The sequence below is a fragment of the Ctenopharyngodon idella genome, chromosome 19, assembly GCF_019924925.1.
Source record: "Ctenopharyngodon idella isolate HZGC_01 chromosome 19, HZGC01, whole genome shotgun sequence".
Classification (NCBI taxonomy): domain Eukaryota; kingdom Metazoa; phylum Chordata; class Actinopteri; order Cypriniformes; family Xenocyprididae; genus Ctenopharyngodon; species Ctenopharyngodon idella.
Genome location: NC_067238.1, coordinates 15,245,486 through 15,266,559, shown reverse-complemented (window position 1 = coordinate 15,266,559; position 21,074 = coordinate 15,245,486). Strand labels below are relative to the sequence as shown.

Below are 21,074 nucleotides of genomic sequence, written 5' to 3'. Positions count from 1 at the left end.
ACGGCAAGGGCACCCCTTGCGGGTTTGGGATGACATGAGGGTGAGTAAATGCTAAATAAATTTTCATTTTTTGGTGAACTATCCCTTTAAGGCCAATGCCATCAAAATAATAATAATAACCAAATAATATCACTAAATATTCCGACGCCTGGTCTAGTTATTTGAGCTCTGCTATATATAAATAGAAGCTTTTAAAGAAAATATTGTAAGAAATATAATCAGTCCTTCTGAAAGTACTGTTCTTGTTTAAGAAATACATTTTCTGCAACTAATTGTTTAAAATGATGGAGTTCTTATCTACAGGTTGACAGAAAGCTCTTCTTATTAAAGCTTATGAAAAATAAAGCGTAGCACGCAGGTAGCATGGTGGTGAAAAGCTTTTATTTCAAGCTGCCTGTTGTTAGATCACACTGTCGTTCTGTTGGCGTAGCTTAATGTCTGGCACCATGTCTAACATTGGTCTTTCCAATCACATTTTTTATGAAAATTATTTTTAAAATACATGCAGAAATGAAATCTCATGGCATGTAGAGGTCCGCAAATTACTTCGCCATTGATTTTACCGGTTTGTGGCCCAAGAATGGAAACATCAATTTCCAATTAATTTATTTATCTGCAATTAACTGTAAACCATCTGAAAAAACAAACACTAGTTTATGTACAAGGTACAACAGTAAACCATGTGAACTGGATCCACCATCAGGAGCTGCATCCGTATGTCTCTATACAACTGTCACGTTTGTTTAACTCGCCGCCTGCTCGCCGTTTGAAGTCTCTTCAAGTTTGTCGGAAATGGACTGCATCTGTGCTCCTGATGATGACGGTGATGAAGGTTTCTAGAAGGTTTCTATGTTTCTGTTCATGGACCCTTGATGTTGACGGACTTCTTCCCGCCAACCAGGTAAAGAGGTTGAGGCCTGTAGCAGTTTGAAGGATCACAAAGACCAGGGGGACCCTGGGCTCCTCTCGCTCCAGGGGTTCCTGGGGTTCCAGGCACACCGGCCTCTCCTCTGGCACCATCTTGACCATCCTTGCCAATGCCAGGCTTGCCAGCTGGTCCTGTTATAATGAAATAAGATTTGATAAGGAAGGGTTTTGAAAATGTTCATACAAGAATGCGACTACAACCTATAGTTCAGTCTAGATCAGGGCTTCTCAATTCTGGCCCTCGAGGTCCACTTTCCTGCAGAATTTAGCTCCAACCTGTGGGGTTCCCAACCACATTCCTGGAGCCTTCCCAACAACACCATGTTTTTCATGTCTCCTTAACCAACACACCTGATTCAGATCATCAGCTCATTAGTAGAGACTCCAAGACCTGAAATGGGTGTGTCAGACAAGGGAGAGATACAAAATATGCAGTGTTGGGAGGCCTCCAGGAACGTGGTTGGGAACCACTGCCCTACATTAATCCACTAATATAGTTCACTTGAAGGTGTTAATGAAAACGAGTGAGTGAATTCGGACACCGAGTGCGGCAGAAGGGCTGCCGCTTTTGCATAGTTTGTACTTGCTGTTTAATAATCATTTGAAACTTGAATTAATTGAAACCACTGGAGCAAACTGGCAGCTCCAGTTGTAATGAAAAGATTTATCTTGAACTCTGTCATGGAAACTAGCATGTATAAACCTTAATTAAACAATTTAATAACCAATTAAAAAGGAATTTTTACCTGTATGATATTACGCTGTATTAACACAAGAGTACACATGTATTGAATGAGTGCACTCGATATCGTTGACTATGGCTGAATCCCAAATGGCACCCTAAACCCTCACTGTCTTCCTCTGAGTCCGCACTTTCGTGACATTTGACTGCCGGGTAAATTCCTCTGCGTAGCTCGCAGACTTGCGGGTTCAGCTGAAGTGCACATTGAGGGCGTATAGCGGCCACAAAGGGGGCACTCGCGAGCACCCTTCTGAAACCTAAAATGATGAATGGGACACCCTACGGTCTTGTGGACTTAACAAACACGCGCACGAGGCAGCCATTGTAAGTCCTCAAGACCGAAAGTGCATAGAAGTGTGCCATTTGGGATTCAGTCTATGGTTCCGGACACCACTACAAATGGCTGTCCCCTCAAATAGTACCCTATTTAAGGGTATAGGGGGCGATTTTGGACACAGCCATTGATTAGCTTGTTCAGGTGTGTTTGTTCATTAGTGCTGGAGCTAAACACTGCACGAAAGTGGACCTCAAGGGCCAGAGTTGACCATTTTGAAGTCTTTCCACTTACTCAATATCTAAATCCTAACTAGAAAAATCAACAATTTGCACCAGTCTAAAATGTCTATAGCTTTTGGAATGGTGCTAAAATATGATTAGCAGAAAGTTGAGGTTTAGCGTTTTGTACCTTGAGGTCCGGGTTCTCCAGGAATTCCTGGAATTCCAATTCCATTGTTGCCCTTGTCACCTTTTTGTCCTGCATCACCTACACAAATGCATAACACATAAAAAGTATTAGACAATAAAATCGATCACATTATCACTTTATAGACATTTATATAGTACATTTCATATGGAATAGCAATTCAAGGTGCTTTACAAAAAATGGTCATTGAATCTAAATCATCATTAGAATCAGATTATATTATGATAGTTTGATATGTACCATAGTACTGAATTTTTGCCATATTCATGTATTTACATGGTAATTTGCAAAGTGATAATCTGTAAAAAGCAAATTCAATATTTCAAATTTAAATGTTGAAATTAATTATTTGTTAAATGTCCATTAGAACATGTACATAGACAAGTACTGCTTATACCAACATGAAGCAACTTTGTTTGGGTGGTAACATTGTAGTTTTAATAGTGCTGACATTAGTGAATCCGGAGGAATCTATCAATCTATCTATTTTAAGCTTGTATAAGGGTCTTCAGAACCTCTGTGAGTCTTCTGACATTTATACTGTCAAAACCCCTGCTAGGCATGAGTGCTCAGAGAATGCTAGAACATTTTCCTCTGGAGATGCATTTGTAAACTTCAATAAACATGTTGACATCCTCAGAGGTTCTGCAGAAATAATTGAGGTAGAGTGAGATGCAGTCGGGGGCTTTTCTAATCATCCTGTTATTGCTTCTCAATCTCTGTCTTATTAGCAAGCGTTGCATTCCTCCTCGGCTCAGTGGCAATTAGCGCAGACTGCACTCACTGTACAACAGCTTCCGCTTGTGAGGACAAAAGAACTGCAACGCTTAACATTCTGGAGGCTGTTACCCTTGAATGACCAGACCGCCAGTAACTGATTGAAATCAATGTGAGCTCGCAGTTTTAGACTGTAAATTCCGCCAGAGGCAAAATTCAATTATGAAATAGCATAAAAACGACTGATTCTTGCAGAGGTATCCATTTGTGCACATTATGTGATATTAAAGGAATTTTAGCAAGCACCATTAGCATGATGTGGATCACTAAAGGGGCTTTACAAGATGTTCACCAACTCTTTTTAAAATTGGCGAGTTGCCTGAATTACTTATAAGTGCTAAGCCGATAAAGCCTATTGTATCATATTATTATGCGTATGCAAATTTCTAAATCCTCTAAATTGTCAAAATGATCAAAACTTTGCTGAAAAACCTGCTGTACACAATCTAAATGCTGTTGTCTGATAAATAGTTTATACTTTTTAGCAAGTAAAAATGGTTTTTTTTTTCTTTTTGCTGTGAAATTTTTAATGATTTTTTTATAAAGTAAACAATTTGCATGATGCAAATATTTCATATATTTCATAATTATGAGCATTTGATCTTGAGAATTCACAGGCAATAAAAAACAAATAAAAGATGTTTGCATTCAAAGGCTCACTGCAATCACAGCACTGCATCCTCAAGAGCTTAGCTTTAATTCAGCTAAGCACCAATTAGAACAGTTTGGAAATATCAAAGGAAGTGAGAGTCAAATCAATGGTACCTTTGACTCCTGGTTTTCCAGGAAGGCCATAGTATCCTTGAGGCCCCTTGGGGCCCATAAGTCCTCTGGGTCCGGCTTCTCCAGCAGGACCTGCTGGTCCCGGTGGTCCAGGTGGTCCCATGAGTCCTGGACTTCCAGGGACTCCAATGGCCAGAGGTTTCTTGGCTAGTTCCTTCTTGTAGGCATCTAAATGTTCTGTTTGGTAAAATACAATTGATGTAGGTCAGGGGTGCCCAATCCTGTTCCAGGAGACCTACCTACCTGCAGAGTTCAGTTCCAACTCTGCTCCAACACACCTATCTGTAATTATCAAGTGCTCTTGAAGATCTTAATTAGCTGGTTCAGGTGTGTTTGATCAGGGCTGGAGCTGAACTTTGAAGGAAGGTAGATCTCCAGGAACTGGATTGAGCACCTGTGATGTAGGTGTTGTAAAGTGATTAAAGTCGGCATGAAACGGAAGTCTTTTCTTCCCTATTGTGACATATATCTGACTGAGGGTACATTTACATGACAACAATTTACTAAAAATGTAAAAGTTTTTCCTTTGGATTTTTCGCATACAGACCACACCACTGTCAAAACGATCCCCGTTCACACAGATCCGCGAAAACGACTAAAAACGCTGTATTATTTACGTCATGCCAGTAGTTGCCGATGTCACTTTGTAAAGAAACACTATGCGCCTACAGACTGACCACGTGACATAACATGCATGGGCATGACGTCAACTTTGTCACAAATTTGTGTTTTTGTAGTTTACACGGAGACGATAGCAGTATAGTTTTCAAAAACGTACACTTTGAAACTCGTTTTCAAAATTTTGCATTTTCAGGCCACCAAAACGCCGTTGTCATGTACATGAATGCATGAATGGCCAAAATGCATAAAAAGTTTTAGATTTTTAGTTGAAAATGTTGTCATGTAAATAGCCCCAAAACAGCTTCTCAAATAAGAAAAAATATAGGGTGGGAACTGATTTTGTCCATCGGTAACTGATTGGATGATTGTGGTTTGCTATTGCTGTGATGTCATGTGAGTGACAGGTTGTCCCGCCCTCGTGCCAGTAAACACGTCATCAGAGAAGAGATGTTATTGCAAGAGGGAGGGGAAGTTACTTTGATAAAAGATTACGAGGGCACATGAACTAAAAAAAAAAAAGAATGATGTGCACAGATACAGTAAGTCATTTATAATAAATACAGCAATATTCATTTAAAAAAAATAAGAATTGTCAATTTTGATTTAATAACTAATAAAGATGTTGTACCTTCAACAATAACTGAACAAATCTCACGGATCTTCTCGTCATTCATCTTGGGACCCTTTTAAAAATAAATTTTTTCAACAACATCAGCAACAACTGCACAGAAAGCATTTTTAAATAGCAACATACTGTCCAGTCAAAGATGAAAGTGAACAATGTCATAAAGCAATCTACTGACAGGTAGACCTCTGGGACCAGGGGATCCTGGCAGACCTCGTTCCCCCTCCAGACCTCTGGCTCCCTGCGGTCCTGTCAGACCCTCATGGCCTGGCTGTCCTGGACGACCATCAGCTCCTGTAGCTCCTCTCTGGCCTTTCTCTCCATGCTTGAATAAAACAACGAATAAGAAGAAAAAACATACAACAAAAGCAATAATTTTTATTTCCTGAAGGAAAAGTGTTAACTTGTGATAAGTTTAGGTCTATCATTTTGAATATTATATTATTATATTATATATATATAATAAAAAGAAACTTTGTTGTCGATTATTCGATTATCAAAATAATTGTTAGTTGCAGCTCTATATATATAATTTATGGAATAATTTATTTCATTTTTTATTTATTTTATATATAAATACTTAGATTTAAAAATTACATTTTTGTTTGTTCTTGTTCTTCTACAATATGCCTTGAATGGATATTGAAGGTGCACACTTACCTCTCCCTTGATTCCAGTAATACCCGGAGGCCCCTGTAAACCATTATTAAAAACCATCACACTACTGTACACATACTGAAATACCATAATTAGAGGGTGTGACCGGGTATGTTGCTATAAATATGTCGAACCTGATCACCCTTCACGCCTGGTTCTCCCGAAACACCTGGATCTCCCTGTAGAACGAAAAGAGAGAAAGACATTATTGTAAAATTACATGGTATTCATTCAAGCACAGGAAGCAGCAGGCATTTAATACGGTCACTGAGTGCATGGATTGACTGGGGCTTTATAATTTACCTCACTTCCTTTGGGACCGATGGGACCCATTGGACCCTGAAATAACAGAATAATGACATGATAACACAGTGAAAAATAATAAGGTCTGCTCTGTTATGATTATTACAATGAACAATGATCTCACCTGGTCTCCTTTATGACCCGTGTGACCCTTGATTCCACGAGGACCCATGAGACCTTGGTCACCTTTATCTCCCTGTGGAAATAATCAAAATAATAATGAATTACTGTACAATAACAATGTATAATTGTAAAGCGTTTCACCAAATGATTGCCTTTTATCAGTAGTCACGCATTTACTGTAATTATAATAATTGGGGGTGGGGGGTTGTAATCTCTCGAAAATGAGTTTTTGCTGGGCGGGATGCCTGTAAATGCTTGGAATCACATGCAAACATATGCAACATATGGTAGTATCAAAGAATATACATTTGTTTTTGTTTTTTACTTGTACGATAACTTACAACTTGCTCACATGGACTGTCTTTGCCATCTCCAGCAAAGTACATATGTTTATTGCATAGTGTAAGTATGCAAATTGGAACACAGCCATTAAGATCCATAATCAAACCAACAGGTCCATTGATATGTCCAACCCACCTGGATTCCTTGCGGGCCCATTGGGCCGACTGGACCCTGTTTTCCTGTTTCACCCTGAGGAGGGAAGTTTGTTGATTAATTGGATCCATTTTTTAGGAAATTACTATGAATTATAATCTCAGCAAAGAATGGTGTAAAAAACAAAAATCAAAAAAAAAAAAAAAAAGATGTTTGTATGTATTTTTGAATTGTGTTTTTATTACAGTGGCTCCTTTGGCTCCTGGAGTTCCATCTTCTCCTGCTGGTCCAGGTGCTCCCTAAAAATATAAAATTAACAAGATTAATAATCATAAATAAAAACAGTAACACTTTAGTTTAGGGTCCAATTCTCACTATTAAATACTTGCTAATTATCATGCATATTACTAGGATATTGGCTGCTTATTAGTACTTATAAAACAGATATTAATGCCTTATTTCTGCATGACCATATTCTACATCCTTAATCCTACCTAATATCTAAATTTAACATCTACCTTACTAACTATTAATTAGCAGTAATTCTGAGTTTATTGAGGCAAACGTTGTAAATGATAGTTAGTTCATAGTGAGAACTGGACCCTAAACTAAAGTGTGACCATAAAAACAAGTGCAAAAAATACCATAATACTCACATCTTTCCCAGGAAGCCCAACTGGACCAGTCAGTCCTACAGCACCAATTTCACCCTGTAATAGAAAGAGTGCAATTGCTTGCTATGGCATCACTGTTTTAAAATTTAAATGAGATTCAGCATATATTATTTTTTTATGTAAATGATGTTTACCTTTTGGCCTGCAGGCCCCACAAGTCCCTGTTTTCCTGGTAAACCCTAAATTTGAGATGCAACATTAAGTCAAGGTGTGTCACAGATTACAAATGAGTAAAAAATCTCCTCATTTACAGTTTGTTAGTGTCAGTACCACACACCTCATGTAAATCACAAATTCAGTATTTACTGTAAAGGTAGAAATCTCTTTCGATAGCTTTCAGAGTAACAGAAGCAGCTTTGAGAATCATTTCAGGAAAAGCACACAAGAATAACACATACTAAAACATATACAAATGCATTAAATGCATTAATTAATGCATTAACTGATTAACTTACTGGAATTCCCACAATTCCTCTGACACCAATGGCTCCTGGCAGACCTGGGTCTCCCTGTCAAGCAGACAGCAAAATCTCAAATACTTCAGTTTTTATCATTGAACAATTTAAGAATCATTGATTTGAGTCACAATACAATTCGCATTTTAATAAGCAAAAAGGTAAAATACAGCATCATAAAAACTAGATATGCACGTAGGTACCAGGTACAAATGGAAATGTTTTTCCATGAATTTTGAATTGTATGCATTAGCATAAACATCATCATAACTCACCTTCTCTCCTGGAGCTCCTGGTGCTCCATCAGATCCATGCTTTCCTGGCTCACCCTACACATACACATCCTCTTCATCATCATTAAAGTTATCAAAGACATTTCAAGAAACTCTTTCAGCACAATTTCATAAGTATTACAGTGACGGTGAATATGAAGGACCTTTTGAACGTAAATCTACTGAGAACTGATCGATCTGTCACTCACAGTATCACCCTTGGCACCAGTAGCTCCTTTCTCTCCCGGGGCTCCAATCGCACCCTAAAAACACACATTATAATTGGTCAGAAAGAAACCAGGTACCTTTAAATGATTTCACTGATTGTTATTTAATTCATAGTATTCTTGAGTAGGGTAGATCATATGGACAGCAATAACTCACATCATCTCCTTTAGGACCAGGATGTCCCTGTCGCCCTCTGATGCCTTCAACACCCTGTTAAGACACATAAATACTCATTTACTTCACTAAATTCAATATAGAATTCATTATCTGTACATTATAACTGTTGGATGACAAACTGCACTCCCATTTACTTAAATTTAAAGTGCAAATAGCACACCACTGTTTACCAATTACCAAAGAAATCCAGCTGGTGTTAGTTTTGACGTGGCCGACCTGAGTTTGAATCCACCTTTTACCAAACTCATTCTCCCTTTTCCCATCGCTTATCAGCACAGGGAGGAGTTTTTTTTTTTTTTTTAAATAAAAATTAAGAAAATATTCAAAAAGTGGAAATAAAGTGCATAACTGGTAAAGGACAGCAGGAATAAAGTGTTTAATGGGTAGGGTTAGGGGTGGGAAAAGTAATGTCCCAATAAAGCAGCATCCATTTATGATTTTACTAAATTCAATCATATACACTCAATATGTTGTTATTATTGCACTGTTTTATAATATACAATACACCAAGATGTAAATATCTGCCACTATTTGCGCTAAGTAAAAATAGCAGTATTTTCGGGAACACTTTATTTTGATTGTCCACTTTAGATATTTTACCAACTATAAGTAACTTTGCAAAAATATGTCAACTCATTACAGCAGTGTTTCCCAAACTTTTTTCAGTCACGGCACCCTCTGAAAATTGTCAAAAATTTGTGGCACCCCACACTAGTGTTGTCACGATACTACTTTGATACGATACCTTGAAAATGATTGATTTTCAGTACCACAGGGAAGAACCGCATCTATTGCTGCCTTAAATTTATGCTAATTCTGAAAATTAAATTATTATATACAATATATAATATATTATTATATTAATATATTGTTTATAATAAATATAGATATTATTTTATATAATACATATTTATATTATATTTATTATAATACATAATTTTTAGTTTAGTATTTATTTAACTCATTTATGCATTAATGGTGCCACAGGATTGGACTACCTCCCTAAATCACTTGAAATCATCTTAAAATCTTGCTTTATTTCCTATAAGCTCTTCTGAACTACATTTCCACTAGACTGGCTTGCTGTACAGTCTTTTCTCATAAATATCAGATGAAGACATAAATCCTCTGTACTTTGATACCAGACTTTAGTTTAGAACGACAGTGTATATTCGATTAAAAAAAACGTCTGTGAAATCCTGCTCACGTACTGGGGATCCTGGTGGTCCGGTGGGTCCTGGGATCCCGTTGAATCCAGGAGGACCCTGCAGACATGAAACAGACAGGCTAAAACTTTACCAAAGCTCATTCTGCTCAGATGGAAAATGACATTTCTATTGCTTTTGTGTAGTCACACAAGCCTAAAATATTATACCCTGCATACATTATGCTAGCACAGCAATTTTAATCTGTTCATTGACTGCAGATGTTATTTGATTGGCTTTAATGAGCTTTAAACAAATGTAATAATTATTTAATGCATTAGTCAGGCTGGAGGATATTGCTCTGCAAGCGTTCCTCTGGCTTCTTGCTCTTTCCTCATCTGATGCAGATGAAGAAGATGTTTTAAATCTTACCCGATCTCCTTTATCACCATGAGCCCCAGGGAATCCGATTGGACCTCGCTGACCCTGCAGGGAATTTGAGTAAACATAATACAATCACACACATGACGAAGTGTAAAAGAGATATTCTTGTGATGGCAGATAATATTAAAAAGGTGAACACATCTCGATCTACAACAAATGAACAAAGTTTTCATACATCATCTCCTGCACGTCCAGGAGGACCTTGCTCTCCAGCGGTCCCTCGCTCTCCCTGTAAATAAAGAAGAAAATGACTACAGTTTTTGTTGATTAATCACTCTGAAGAGCTTGTGTATTGATGTTTCTTGGTTTTTTATTATTCTTAAGAACGTTTCAAAGCATTCTTACCTTTTCACCTTGGATACCTGGCACACCGTCCACACCTGGAAGACCACGATGTCCCTGGCAGAGAGATTCAATTTAATAATACACTCATTCATTAGAAAAGCAGTTGGTGTTTGGCCAAAGAAATATTCTTTAGTGAGCAAAATACTACTACTCTGGACAATAAGTAAATGGAACCTATTAAGAAATGATGTTTTATATTTTTTAATTTAAAGCAATACTTACATTTTTAACATTTTTAAATTGTTTATACTTTTATAGTTTCTGAAAATGTGAGCAGAGGACTAAATATATATTTTTTCCAATTATTATTGAAAACTTTCCAAGCGTAGGGGTGTTCGGGGTGTTACTAAGGTGTTGCTGTGGTTGCTAAGTTGTTCTAGGGCATTGGAAGGCGATTGGGGTTGATCTCGGGTGTGCCACCTAAACTGAGACCAAGTCGAGACCAAGACCAGAGTGTGTTGAGACCAAGACCAATGCAGGGCGAGACTGAGTCAAGACCAAGACCAGACCAACACTCCTTAAATTTATCTAAAAAATCCATATCTACTGTCTGAGAAATGTCTTATGTGTAATCAATAAATACAATTACAATAATAAGACACTATAGAGCTGTTACAATCAACTCACTAAAAATAAAATTCATCTTTGTTGCACAGAAGTTGCATCTGAATTGGTACAACCTGCGTAAATAATGTTGAGATTAATGTTTTAAAAATAACATTTTGAATATAGAAATATGATGGAAAAATAAAATGATAGGTCTACTTTTAATAGGAAAACTGAACATCAAACACTTGAAGCAGTTGATTGATTTAGTAACAAAACACGCTGCCGAAATAGCAAAAACTTTTGTCTAAAATTGTGTCTAAAATTTAAGTCACTTAATATTAACTTATTTTTTATTGAACGTTTGTACAAAATCAATATCACATTTGGCTCTGAACAACGTAATTAGCACAAAATGTTAAAATTGGAGTTCCTCCAATGTAAATTTATGACTTTTTTTGCATGTTTTGCCATCCATCAAGTGTAAATCAGAACTCTGATCATTTAGTAAGTAACAGCGGATTTCTCCTCAACAAGACACATGATTAGAGGAATGATTCATGTCTGAAGCACAAGCACAGATGTGTTACATGCCAAAGTTTAATACTTAGGGGTAGGGACTCACCTTCATCCCTGGCAGACCAGGCAATCCCTGTGGTCCAGCTGGGCATGTTGTCTGGCACTGCTAACAAAATGAGACACACAAACGCATCAGGTCCATTCATCATTAACTGCAGGATCGGACAGGAAGTGAAGAATAACACATCCCGCCTGTAGCTCACCAGAGACATGCAAAAGAAGCACTGAAGATTTAGGAAGAGGGAGCACAACAGACACCGCAACCGACTGTCAACTCTTAATAAGATGCTGCATTTTCATGAGCCAATGATAAATTACAGAGCAAATATAGTGCAAGTTGACATATTTTCCAAGTTCTATATGTTGCATACTGTATCTTTTTATGTTCCATGATATAGGCCTTTGCCAGAAAACATGTCTTGAATGCTGATGTGCAAGTTCTGTGTGTCCATGTGAAGCATGAATATTATTAAAATCTAACAAGCACTCACAGTCTCCCCACTTCCCTCAGGGTTCCCAGCACCTTGTGGCCCCTACGGACAGCAGAATGACAGCAGCGTAGTTTAGTTTCAGACACACATATTCAAGCAAAGCCCCTTTTAAAATCCTCAAAGGTTACAGCATAAAGAATAGATCTGTGTGAAAGATCTGCATTAGTTCTAAACCCTCTGAAAGCCAACAGAAGTCACCTGACCCAATTAAAGTAAGGGTTAACAGCAGGGACAAAAATATGACTCAAAGAGTCTTAGAATGTACAAAGACAAAAAGTGAATTACAATGTATAACAGATAGCTGACGGCAAAACTTCAAGAGCCAACATTGAAGTTTTGTATCTGTTAGTAGCCTATATGTTTGGTAACTTACACACTAATGTAGTGCTAAAAGTTGATGAAATGAATGTCTAGCAGACATTTGAAATTTAGTCTAATACAAATGTGTACAATAAAAGTATAAAAGTATAGCCTATATTACAATCCACTGTCAATGCCACCACTCTTTCATGACCAAAACTTTTTCATTTTATCTTGTGTTACAGTTTTTTTTTCAGCATTGCATGTAGCCCAGTAAAACGTGCAACATTACAAAGGATGTATCAAACTGCCAAAGTCACAGGCCCCAGTGGTGAATAGGGATGGGTATCGTTTGAATTTTATCGATACCGATACTGCTTATCGATACCGGTACTTATCGATACTGTTATCGATACTACTCTTTAATTTAGTGCAAAAAGACAATGTGAAAAGATGTTGAAAATTTCAAGTTATTTTATTACTGCTAAACTTTAGTACTGCAGTTTACAAATGCCTCTAAGCAAATAGAAAAGGGCACATAAAGCACATTTTTAAAATAAAATGCCCTTCAAAAAAAGAGAGAGATTTCCTCAGCATACCACAGCTCAACATATTTGAATAGCATGTGCATAGGAGCACAACAGAACGTAATAGAGAATTCTGGCATCTCTAGCTATTTTTATTTAAGAAAATCAACATATTGACTTTCTCAGGGAGCAAGTCATGAACAAAAATCAACAGGCTAAAGAACACTTACACAAGGAACCTTTACCTATAGTTTAAAAATACTATATAAAAATGTTATAGAGACGGCAGCAGGAATATTAGTGCTGTCGCTTTAAGAGCTGCACAGATCTTATTCTGCACTGTTACACAAGCATGCAGCACAGAAAACAGCGCATGTATCGTCTTGCACTTTACATTAAAATGACTTTTTCTGACTTTGGCAGTTTGATACACGCTCTGAACCACTGATTCGAAACAAAAGATTCGTAAAGCTTCGAAGTTTTGAAATCGCCAATCACTAGATATTGTTGAATAAAATGTTTTTTTGGTGCACAAAAAGTATTCTCGCCACTTCATTACATTAAGGTTGAACTGTTTTAAATACGTCTTTAGTAGCTTTCTGGGCATCTGAAAGTGTTAATTATCTTGCTGTCAATGGAGGCCTCACTGAGCCATCGGATTTTATCAAAAATATCTTAATTTGTGTTCCGAAGATGAACGAAGGTCTTACGTGTGTAGAACGACATGAGGGTGAGTAATTAATGACAGAATGTTCATTTTTTAGAGAACTAACTCTTTAACTAAATTATGGCCATAACAGAATCTGTTCCTTTTAATTTGTTTAAAAGCATTCGCCATATGTAAAATTGATAAACTTATGAAATTATGAAATATGTCAATGGTAGAAGCAGGTCTTACTGCTGGTCCTGGAGGTCCTGGTGGGCCTGGTGGTCCTGGGAGCCCAAGTCCTCCTCTTGGTCCAGGAGGACCCTGGAAAATATCATAAAGAACATTTATAATCAGGTTACAGAGACAACCAATAAAGCAATGACATCGTGAGCTGCATTAAGTATGACAACCTATACCTAATGTCATTTTTACACTGCAAAGGTGGCACAGAAGCACTGAAATGGCATTTAGGTGTCTTTACAGAGACTGTTTAATGCTGCTCAGAGGTGGCATAAATGCATTTAAACAGCAATTATAACTGTATATTTTGATTCTAGGGGCTGAAGTGGATCAGAGCAGGCATAATTTAGTCAGGATTTTATGCAGCATTACACAGAATTTTGAGTAGGCACAGAGCAGCCTTAACTCTTTAGCTGTGTTAAGATGCCTTAAGTGTATTAATGAATTTCATGACACTTTGAAAAGAATTCCGACCTCTGGTCCGATGTTTCCCTCATCTCCTGGAGTACCAGGCTTCCCTGGGGGTCCCTGCATGAGTGGAAAATAGCATTAAAAAGTGTAAGTGTAAAATTAAAAGCTGAGAGTGAGACAAATTACAGCAAGCAAATTATGTTTTTTTTTTTTTTTTTTTTTACATACTGGAGGGCCAACAGTCTCTGGTCCCTAGAAAAGATTAAAAAAATGGAATAAGTCAAACTTTCAAAATGCATCCGTTTTCTAAAAAAATATGACAAGGGTAATTTTTGTAAATACAATACAAAATATGAGAAAACAATATGACAATACAATGTCAATAGAACACATCAACAGCACAAAAACAAAATCATTTAGCATTTAGCAGAGAAGTATTTGTTTGCTTTCCAAAAGGAGGAAAAGGCTTACAGGGGGTCCGGCAGGTCCAGGGAAACCAGGAAGACCCTACAACCCCAACAAAAACAAATCTTAGCATAATGACATTAATTCACAGTGTGAATTAAATATACTAATCCTTATTAAAGCTACTAAAGTTACTTAGTCAAGAGCAGTGAGTGATTTTTCTCCTAGTTTTTTGTTGTTTAATTAACATTAATGACAGACGGCAGCAGGTTTATTAGGCTGCTGTCACTTTAAGACCTGACACACAGATCCAATATTGACACATCTGATTTTCTCCCATCTGTTTACATTCACTTAAGACATAACTGACTGTGTTTATGTGAAAACTCGCCAAAACGGACATTCAAGCATGCGTGATGTCAAGGTGGCTTTCTGTTTGTGTGCACTTCAGGTGTGTGTCAGTCACTGTGTGAGTACCGCATTGAATAATTTTTGTGGCTTATTGCACTTGATAACTCTTTTTAACATCAAGCATGCCCTGTGCTTTATTTTTGCATTCATACGTTTCTTCATTACACTAACATGTCAATAACTTTAAGTAGCACTTTTTGCGATTAAATGACAAATTATGGAGAATCTGAAAAAATGTTATTTTGTTGATTTTGCGCTGTTCTGCGATTGTGGAATCATAAAAAACTGTAGGGACTGAATGTGAATTTAAACAGACAGATAATTTCAGGGATCATTCTGAGGTTTCTTACTCTTTCTCCCACTGGTCCTCGTGGCCCCATGGGGCCCATTGGTCCCTACACACATACAAAGAGAATCAATTAACATTACAGTGATTCATTTAGCACAATGAAATAAAACAATTTGTGTGCAGCTGTGAAACTGATTACACATTATTGATTGTTTCATTGTTAACTCTTTCCAATAAGGTCCCATCACATTAACTAACATATTAATAATGAGCAATACATTTGTGATAGTATTTATTTACTTATTTTTGTTAACATTCGTTAATAAAACTAATGCAACTAAATAACTAATGTTAACTAATGCAGTTTAATAATATTACCAAATGGAACACTATTGTAAAATGTCATTGTCTCATTTAGGTTGTTATTAAGGCCATGTGTCTCAATACTAACCATTGGACCTGGGGACCCCTGCAGTCCTCTCTGTCCTGGCAGTCCAACCTCGCCTCGATCTCCTTTACTGCCCTACGACACACACAGAAAGACAAAAACAGGTTTATCATCATTCAGCATCGACTGAAGCTGTTGCTAAGATATGGCGGAGCTCGGTGGGTCTATTCTAACATAATTAGCGATGCCGGACTCCTCTCTTCATCTGTCCTCATCTGATAGGACCAGAGTCAGCTCTGAGCAGCATTTCACCTATTATGACACACCAGATGATGGTGCAATTTAACCAAGCTTTCCCTTAATAGATATTGACACAGGAAGCTGGATTGATTGGCTGTGTTTTGGATCTGGCAGCCTGAAAATGCATTTTCTGATTAGGAGTTATAATATAAAACTTGCTGCTCTGTTTTAATGGATATAGCGGTCAAGGTCAATAAAGGCGATATTCAATCTTACTGAGTGAAATCTAAGTTTTCGTTTTAGTCTTATATTTTTATTTATATACTTATATATACATATACTTGTATATTTTCGTTTTAGAAGTTTATATACTATAAAATATTGTATAATACAATCCATGTGACACATAGGGCATTGTTCAGATTTAGTTCTCAGGACTCTGTTCTCATTTTATTTAAAGGAAAATCCACCCACACAATGACACCTCTTCCTCCATGCTTCACTGTGGCAGAGATGGATTTATTATTATATTTCTCAGCGGATTTTCGAAGACACTGCTCTGGAGCATCACCATGCAACTCGTGTTTCATTGTGATTCATCACTCCACACACAACTTCCCATATTCTGCCAAAAACTTTATTCTGTCTTTAATGTTTTTTGAGACAGCAGTGGATTTTTAAAAAGTGGATTTGCTTAAATTTTGCTAATTAATTACCTGACCAATAATTTGTGGTTAAGACATTAAAAGCTAAGTGTTTAGCCATTATTTTTAGTGTTTAATAATGATAATAATAATAATAATATATTTAGAAAACGGTTAGTTCCAGTCCTTGATTCTGATTGGTCAATAGCTGTGACCGCTTCACCCAACTGTTTTATGTATCACTGCACAACACCCTTAGCAACCACCCTTAGCAACGTAAACATATGTTTGTTCTCATTGAAACTGTTTACTGAAGTTTGTATTACCTGCATTGATATAACATTTTCCTTCAGGTCAGTACTATGTTCATATTTAAAAAAAGAAATCCGTTTGAATGTCAGCTGCGATATCTTGTCCTTTTAACAGTTAAGGGGTTTCCCATGCCCTGACACTGACAGTGCTAGTGTCTTTCAAAATAAAAGTCTTCGCTACTGACTTACTCACTCAAACAGTCTTTGCCACCATCTGACTTTACTTAGTCTGTTTTTAGCTGATCTCCATGAGATGACGCATTCTGTTGCTGTTCACGGTCAGGACTATTTTTTCCAGCGGAAGGAAAGCTTTTAGTGATTTTACTTCATGAAAGTTGCATCGATACATACTCCGCTCCACGTCAGGCCTAACAACACCCCTTAGCGGTTATAAATTCACTGTAAACCATGGTTTCTTGGGGCTTATTGCTTTATTATATATCATCTTTATAACATTAAAAAAAATTATTGGCTTATCAGTATCGGTCAGAATTTCAATATCAGTGCATGCCTTTTCCTAACTCTAGGACCAAATTGTGTGAATCTTGTTGAACTTCTGCTGAGTTTTAGAACAATGTCTCCCTGAAGATGTTGGAGATGAAGATGTTCCATCAATATTTCACACTTACCTGAGCTCCAGGAGTGCCCGGGGTACCTGGAATACCCTGAAGAACAGAAGAAGAAAAAAATGAGAAAAGGACACGATGTGCTAAAAAAAAAACCAAAAAAAAAAAAAAACAGTAAGTCAGTAAGTGAGACAGGACAGAGGTGTTGACATAAGGAAATCTCTAATGAGCAGCTCCTGCCTCCCTGAAGAAGAGAACAAACCCCTAATGAGATGCCCGGGACGAAAGAAGCGGTTCATTAGCTTGAGCTGCTTAAGTCTAAGGAAAAGCTCTAATGGAGGTTCACTAGACCTTTAAAAAACTCTGGATCACAGAAGATGACAATACAAAAGAACATGAGTTAAAAAGCATTGTTGCAACTGATAATCATTTTGATTTGAGTATCTCTACAGGGAATGAATAGGAAAATCCAATCAGTTGTCGATGCTATAAGTAGATGACATCTTGTTTAATATAGAGACTAATTATGTTATGGCTGTTAACAAACAGTATGTCATCACTTTGTATTTCCTATTTTTCCCAAATAAATAAAATGAAAATTAAAAGTTTAATTATTAAACTATGCTGTAAAGTGTAACAACAACAACAATCACCAGGCTGTTGGTGCCCCCGGCATTTGTTATAATACATAATGTAAATAAGTTGATTTTTATAATATTATCCCCCGGTTTTACAGACAAGGCTTAAGCTAGTCCTAGACTAAAATGCAAGTTTGAGCTGTTTTAACTAAATGCAACTTGTACTGACACATCTTAAAACATGTCAGTGCCATTGTTTTGTCTCAAGATGCACACCAGTAATGTTTTTTTTCTAGTGAACATTTAAAAAAGCTTCTTAAATGCCCTAACTGAACCAAGGCCTAATCCTGGCTTAGGCTAAGCCCTGTCTGTGAAACCGGGCCAATGTATACTACATTATGTATTATAACAGTGTTGTTCAATAAAACCGTAAAATTACATGCTTTTGATACTTTGTTTAAACCAATTATTATTGCCTCATTGTTATTATACAGTATATGTATTTTAAGTGGATCTATAATGCCCCTTTTACAAGATGAAATATAAGTCTCTAGTGTCCCCAGAATGTGTCTGTGAAGTTTCAGCTCAGAATACCCCACAAATCATTTATTATAGCTTGTCAAATTTGCCCCTATTTGGGTGTGAGCAAAAACACGGCATTTTTGTGTGTGTCCCTTTAAATGCAAATGAGCTGCTGCTCCCACCCACTTTCCAGAAGAGGGTGGAGCTTTAACAGCTCCTGCTTCGGTTGCTCAACAACAACAAAGCTAGAGAATCTCACGCACCCAAAATGACGATTTTTAGTAACAGTGTTCAGCCTTACATTGTTCAAACCGGAGTCGGACACTGATGGAGAGACTCTGGAAGAAGTTACTACTTACAAAATACATCTGGACATTTCTAAATGGTTAGTGGATACATTTATGTAGTTGCTGTGGAGTTGATTCAGCTCATCGACTAGCATGTGCCGTCATGTTAATCTTTTGTGCAAATCCAGCGTTAAATTGACCCTCGTTTGTGAAGCAGTCTGGCATAAAATGATGGCATGGCAACAACCCTCTACTACAACAACTCTTCCTCTTCTCTAAAGCAGCCCAACATGGCCTCACCCCCTTTCTTGTGTGTTCTCGGGGGCAGGGTTTAAACTTTATGTAAATTTTAGGGTTAGTGATGTCACTATTCCGGAAAGAAGCTCGCTGTAGTCCCTACCAGCCATTTGTTGTAGTCCTTAAACAGCAAATTCTTTAAAAGAAAATATTTCCCTTTGCATTGAACTTTGAGCGTCGTAACTTTGCAAATGTTGTTTATGCTCTAACAGCAACATTACACACTAAGTAAAGTTAAAAAAGTGAAATCATAATCAACCATCCCTTTAAACATGTTGTTTCTTAAAAAAATTGCCTCATCTCATTCTTGTGAACCCAATATCGTGTATCATCTCGTGAGTGTATCGTCACACCCTAATAGTAACTGAAATCTACAGAAACAAACAGATAAAGTACAAGAAAATAAGCACTTTTAAGGTTATTTGGATGTTTTCTTTCCACTAGTCTGAAAAAAAAAGAAGCCAAATAGCCCAAAATCTCAAAATTAACCAGTGCATTAAAAACAATGTTTTTGCCTTTAGTGTCTTGCCACAGTTTACAATTAGTCAAGTGTACATTGAACAGAAAGACATACGTCTCTCCCGTCTCTGCCATCTTCTCCTTGGGGTCCACGAGGCCCCTCAGGACCCTCAGGGCCGGGGGGACCAGGGATTGGTTTGGGATCCGGCTGTAAAGTGTTGAAGGCATAAAAGAAGGAAACGTAAAGTAAACGTAAACATGAACTGTTTCAGAATCCTTATTATTGTTTGCTTTAGTCAAATATAATTAGTTTCATTAAACGCAAAAATCAGTAACTGGAAAAGCTACAAATAATCTCTCTTTCTCAAGGACTTTAAACAATTACTTTAACACAATAAAGAATAAAATGAGAATCATTAGCTCTCTGCTGCCAGCTACTCTTTATAAGCTTAAGCTTTAAGCAAGCCAAGGAACAACACATTTAGGAAGTAACCGTATTCTTTAAAGTATGGTCAAGTTAAATTCCAAAGAAATTTCTTAATAAAATAACACATTATTTACCTTGAGGTGTTAATAATCTCATATATAAATACATAAAAGCTGTTCCGGGTCATGTTTTGTGGATTGCAGTAAGTATAGCAGGTAGCAATGAGTCACTTCAGCAACAAAGCATTGTAGTAGATTATTTGCTAAAAAATTATAATGAATGAATTAATAAAAAAAAAAAAAAAAAAAAAAAAAGTAAAAAATTAAATACCTCAGCATTGGCATACATCTGAAGAAGCAAGAGAGAGAGAGAATTAAGATTATTGCAGTTAGTGAAAATGAAACCCCTTCACCAAAAAGAGAAAGCACACCTGTAGATGGCGCCACAACATGCGGCCTACGATAGTGCCCCACCGGCCAACTCGTCAAAAAACAAAGCAAATGCATGAATGTCGACATTGACGTTGAAGTGGCAAAGTGAGGTGTTGTGAGGTCTTTTGAGGCAACTAGCATTTCCAGTCTGCCATAGCAAAAAACTGTTGATATTTTTAAGGCCGTACCTTGGTTATGCAGTGCATATATTAGAAAGAGTAATACTGTTGATAATAACTTATTCGAAATTGTGACTAAAGTTTCAAATTGTACAGTTTTATTTACAGTTTACTGCTTAAAACCGTCTTAATCCAGCCTAATGTGGTTTGATGATCTTTGCTGGCAAGGTTTCAGAGTTTCAGGCGCTTGCTGATGAGGGTAAAAGACCAGCCAAACCTTTCAGCCTTTTAGCAAGTAACTGACTTGATTTTTCCATATTTAAATGATTAAACATAACAAAAAGAGACTGTGATTGGTCCATTTCTCATTTAAGACAAAACAGGAAGTGATGAAAGCATGGTTACCTCAGCCAGAGGGAGTTCCGTACAGCTCTCTCTCTGAGCTCTCTTTGGGTCACAGTGAATCAGCATCCACTGCAACTCAAACTGGAAAACATAAAACAATAAATTTACTGCTTTTT

General features: G+C 37.1%; 1 protein-coding gene across 1 annotated transcript in view; it reads right to left on the bottom strand.

The window, feature by feature from the left end:
- Positions 1 to 395: 395 nt before the first annotated feature.
- LOC127501480 (collagen alpha-3(IX) chain-like) overlaps positions 396 to 21,074 on the bottom strand; it is a 36,418-nt gene continuing 15,739 nt past the window's right edge. Inside the window, exons 6-38 of the mRNA XM_051873468.1 lie at positions 20,959 to 21,039; positions 20,334 to 20,351; positions 19,692 to 19,784; positions 17,497 to 17,532; positions 15,736 to 15,807; positions 15,346 to 15,390; positions 14,651 to 14,686; positions 14,408 to 14,431; positions 14,243 to 14,296; positions 13,778 to 13,849; positions 12,053 to 12,094; positions 11,608 to 11,664; positions 10,437 to 10,490; positions 10,267 to 10,320; positions 10,080 to 10,133; positions 9,714 to 9,767; positions 8,482 to 8,535; positions 8,307 to 8,360; positions 8,101 to 8,154; positions 7,826 to 7,879; positions 7,505 to 7,549; positions 7,353 to 7,406; positions 6,942 to 6,995; positions 6,739 to 6,792; positions 6,263 to 6,334; positions 6,139 to 6,174; positions 5,970 to 6,014; positions 5,839 to 5,871; positions 5,357 to 5,503; positions 5,182 to 5,236; positions 3,915 to 4,109; positions 2,355 to 2,432; positions 396 to 1,059 (exon numbers count right to left, since the gene is read on the bottom strand). Of these exons, the coding sequence (XP_051729428.1) occupies positions 860 to 1,059; positions 2,355 to 2,432; positions 3,915 to 4,109; positions 5,182 to 5,236; positions 5,357 to 5,503; positions 5,839 to 5,871; positions 5,970 to 6,014; positions 6,139 to 6,174; positions 6,263 to 6,334; positions 6,739 to 6,792; positions 6,942 to 6,995; positions 7,353 to 7,406; positions 7,505 to 7,549; positions 7,826 to 7,879; positions 8,101 to 8,154; positions 8,307 to 8,360; positions 8,482 to 8,535; positions 9,714 to 9,767; positions 10,080 to 10,133; positions 10,267 to 10,320; positions 10,437 to 10,490; positions 11,608 to 11,664; positions 12,053 to 12,094; positions 13,778 to 13,849; positions 14,243 to 14,296; positions 14,408 to 14,431; positions 14,651 to 14,686; positions 15,346 to 15,390; positions 15,736 to 15,807; positions 17,497 to 17,532; positions 19,692 to 19,784; positions 20,334 to 20,351; positions 20,959 to 21,039 (2,130 nt within the window). The 3' untranslated portion in view covers positions 396 to 859. The remainder of the gene's footprint in view (positions 1,060 to 2,354; positions 2,433 to 3,914; positions 4,110 to 5,181; positions 5,237 to 5,356; positions 5,504 to 5,838; positions 5,872 to 5,969; positions 6,015 to 6,138; positions 6,175 to 6,262; positions 6,335 to 6,738; positions 6,793 to 6,941; positions 6,996 to 7,352; positions 7,407 to 7,504; positions 7,550 to 7,825; positions 7,880 to 8,100; positions 8,155 to 8,306; positions 8,361 to 8,481; positions 8,536 to 9,713; positions 9,768 to 10,079; positions 10,134 to 10,266; positions 10,321 to 10,436; positions 10,491 to 11,607; positions 11,665 to 12,052; positions 12,095 to 13,777; positions 13,850 to 14,242; positions 14,297 to 14,407; positions 14,432 to 14,650; positions 14,687 to 15,345; positions 15,391 to 15,735; positions 15,808 to 17,496; positions 17,533 to 19,691; positions 19,785 to 20,333; positions 20,352 to 20,958; positions 21,040 to 21,074) is intronic.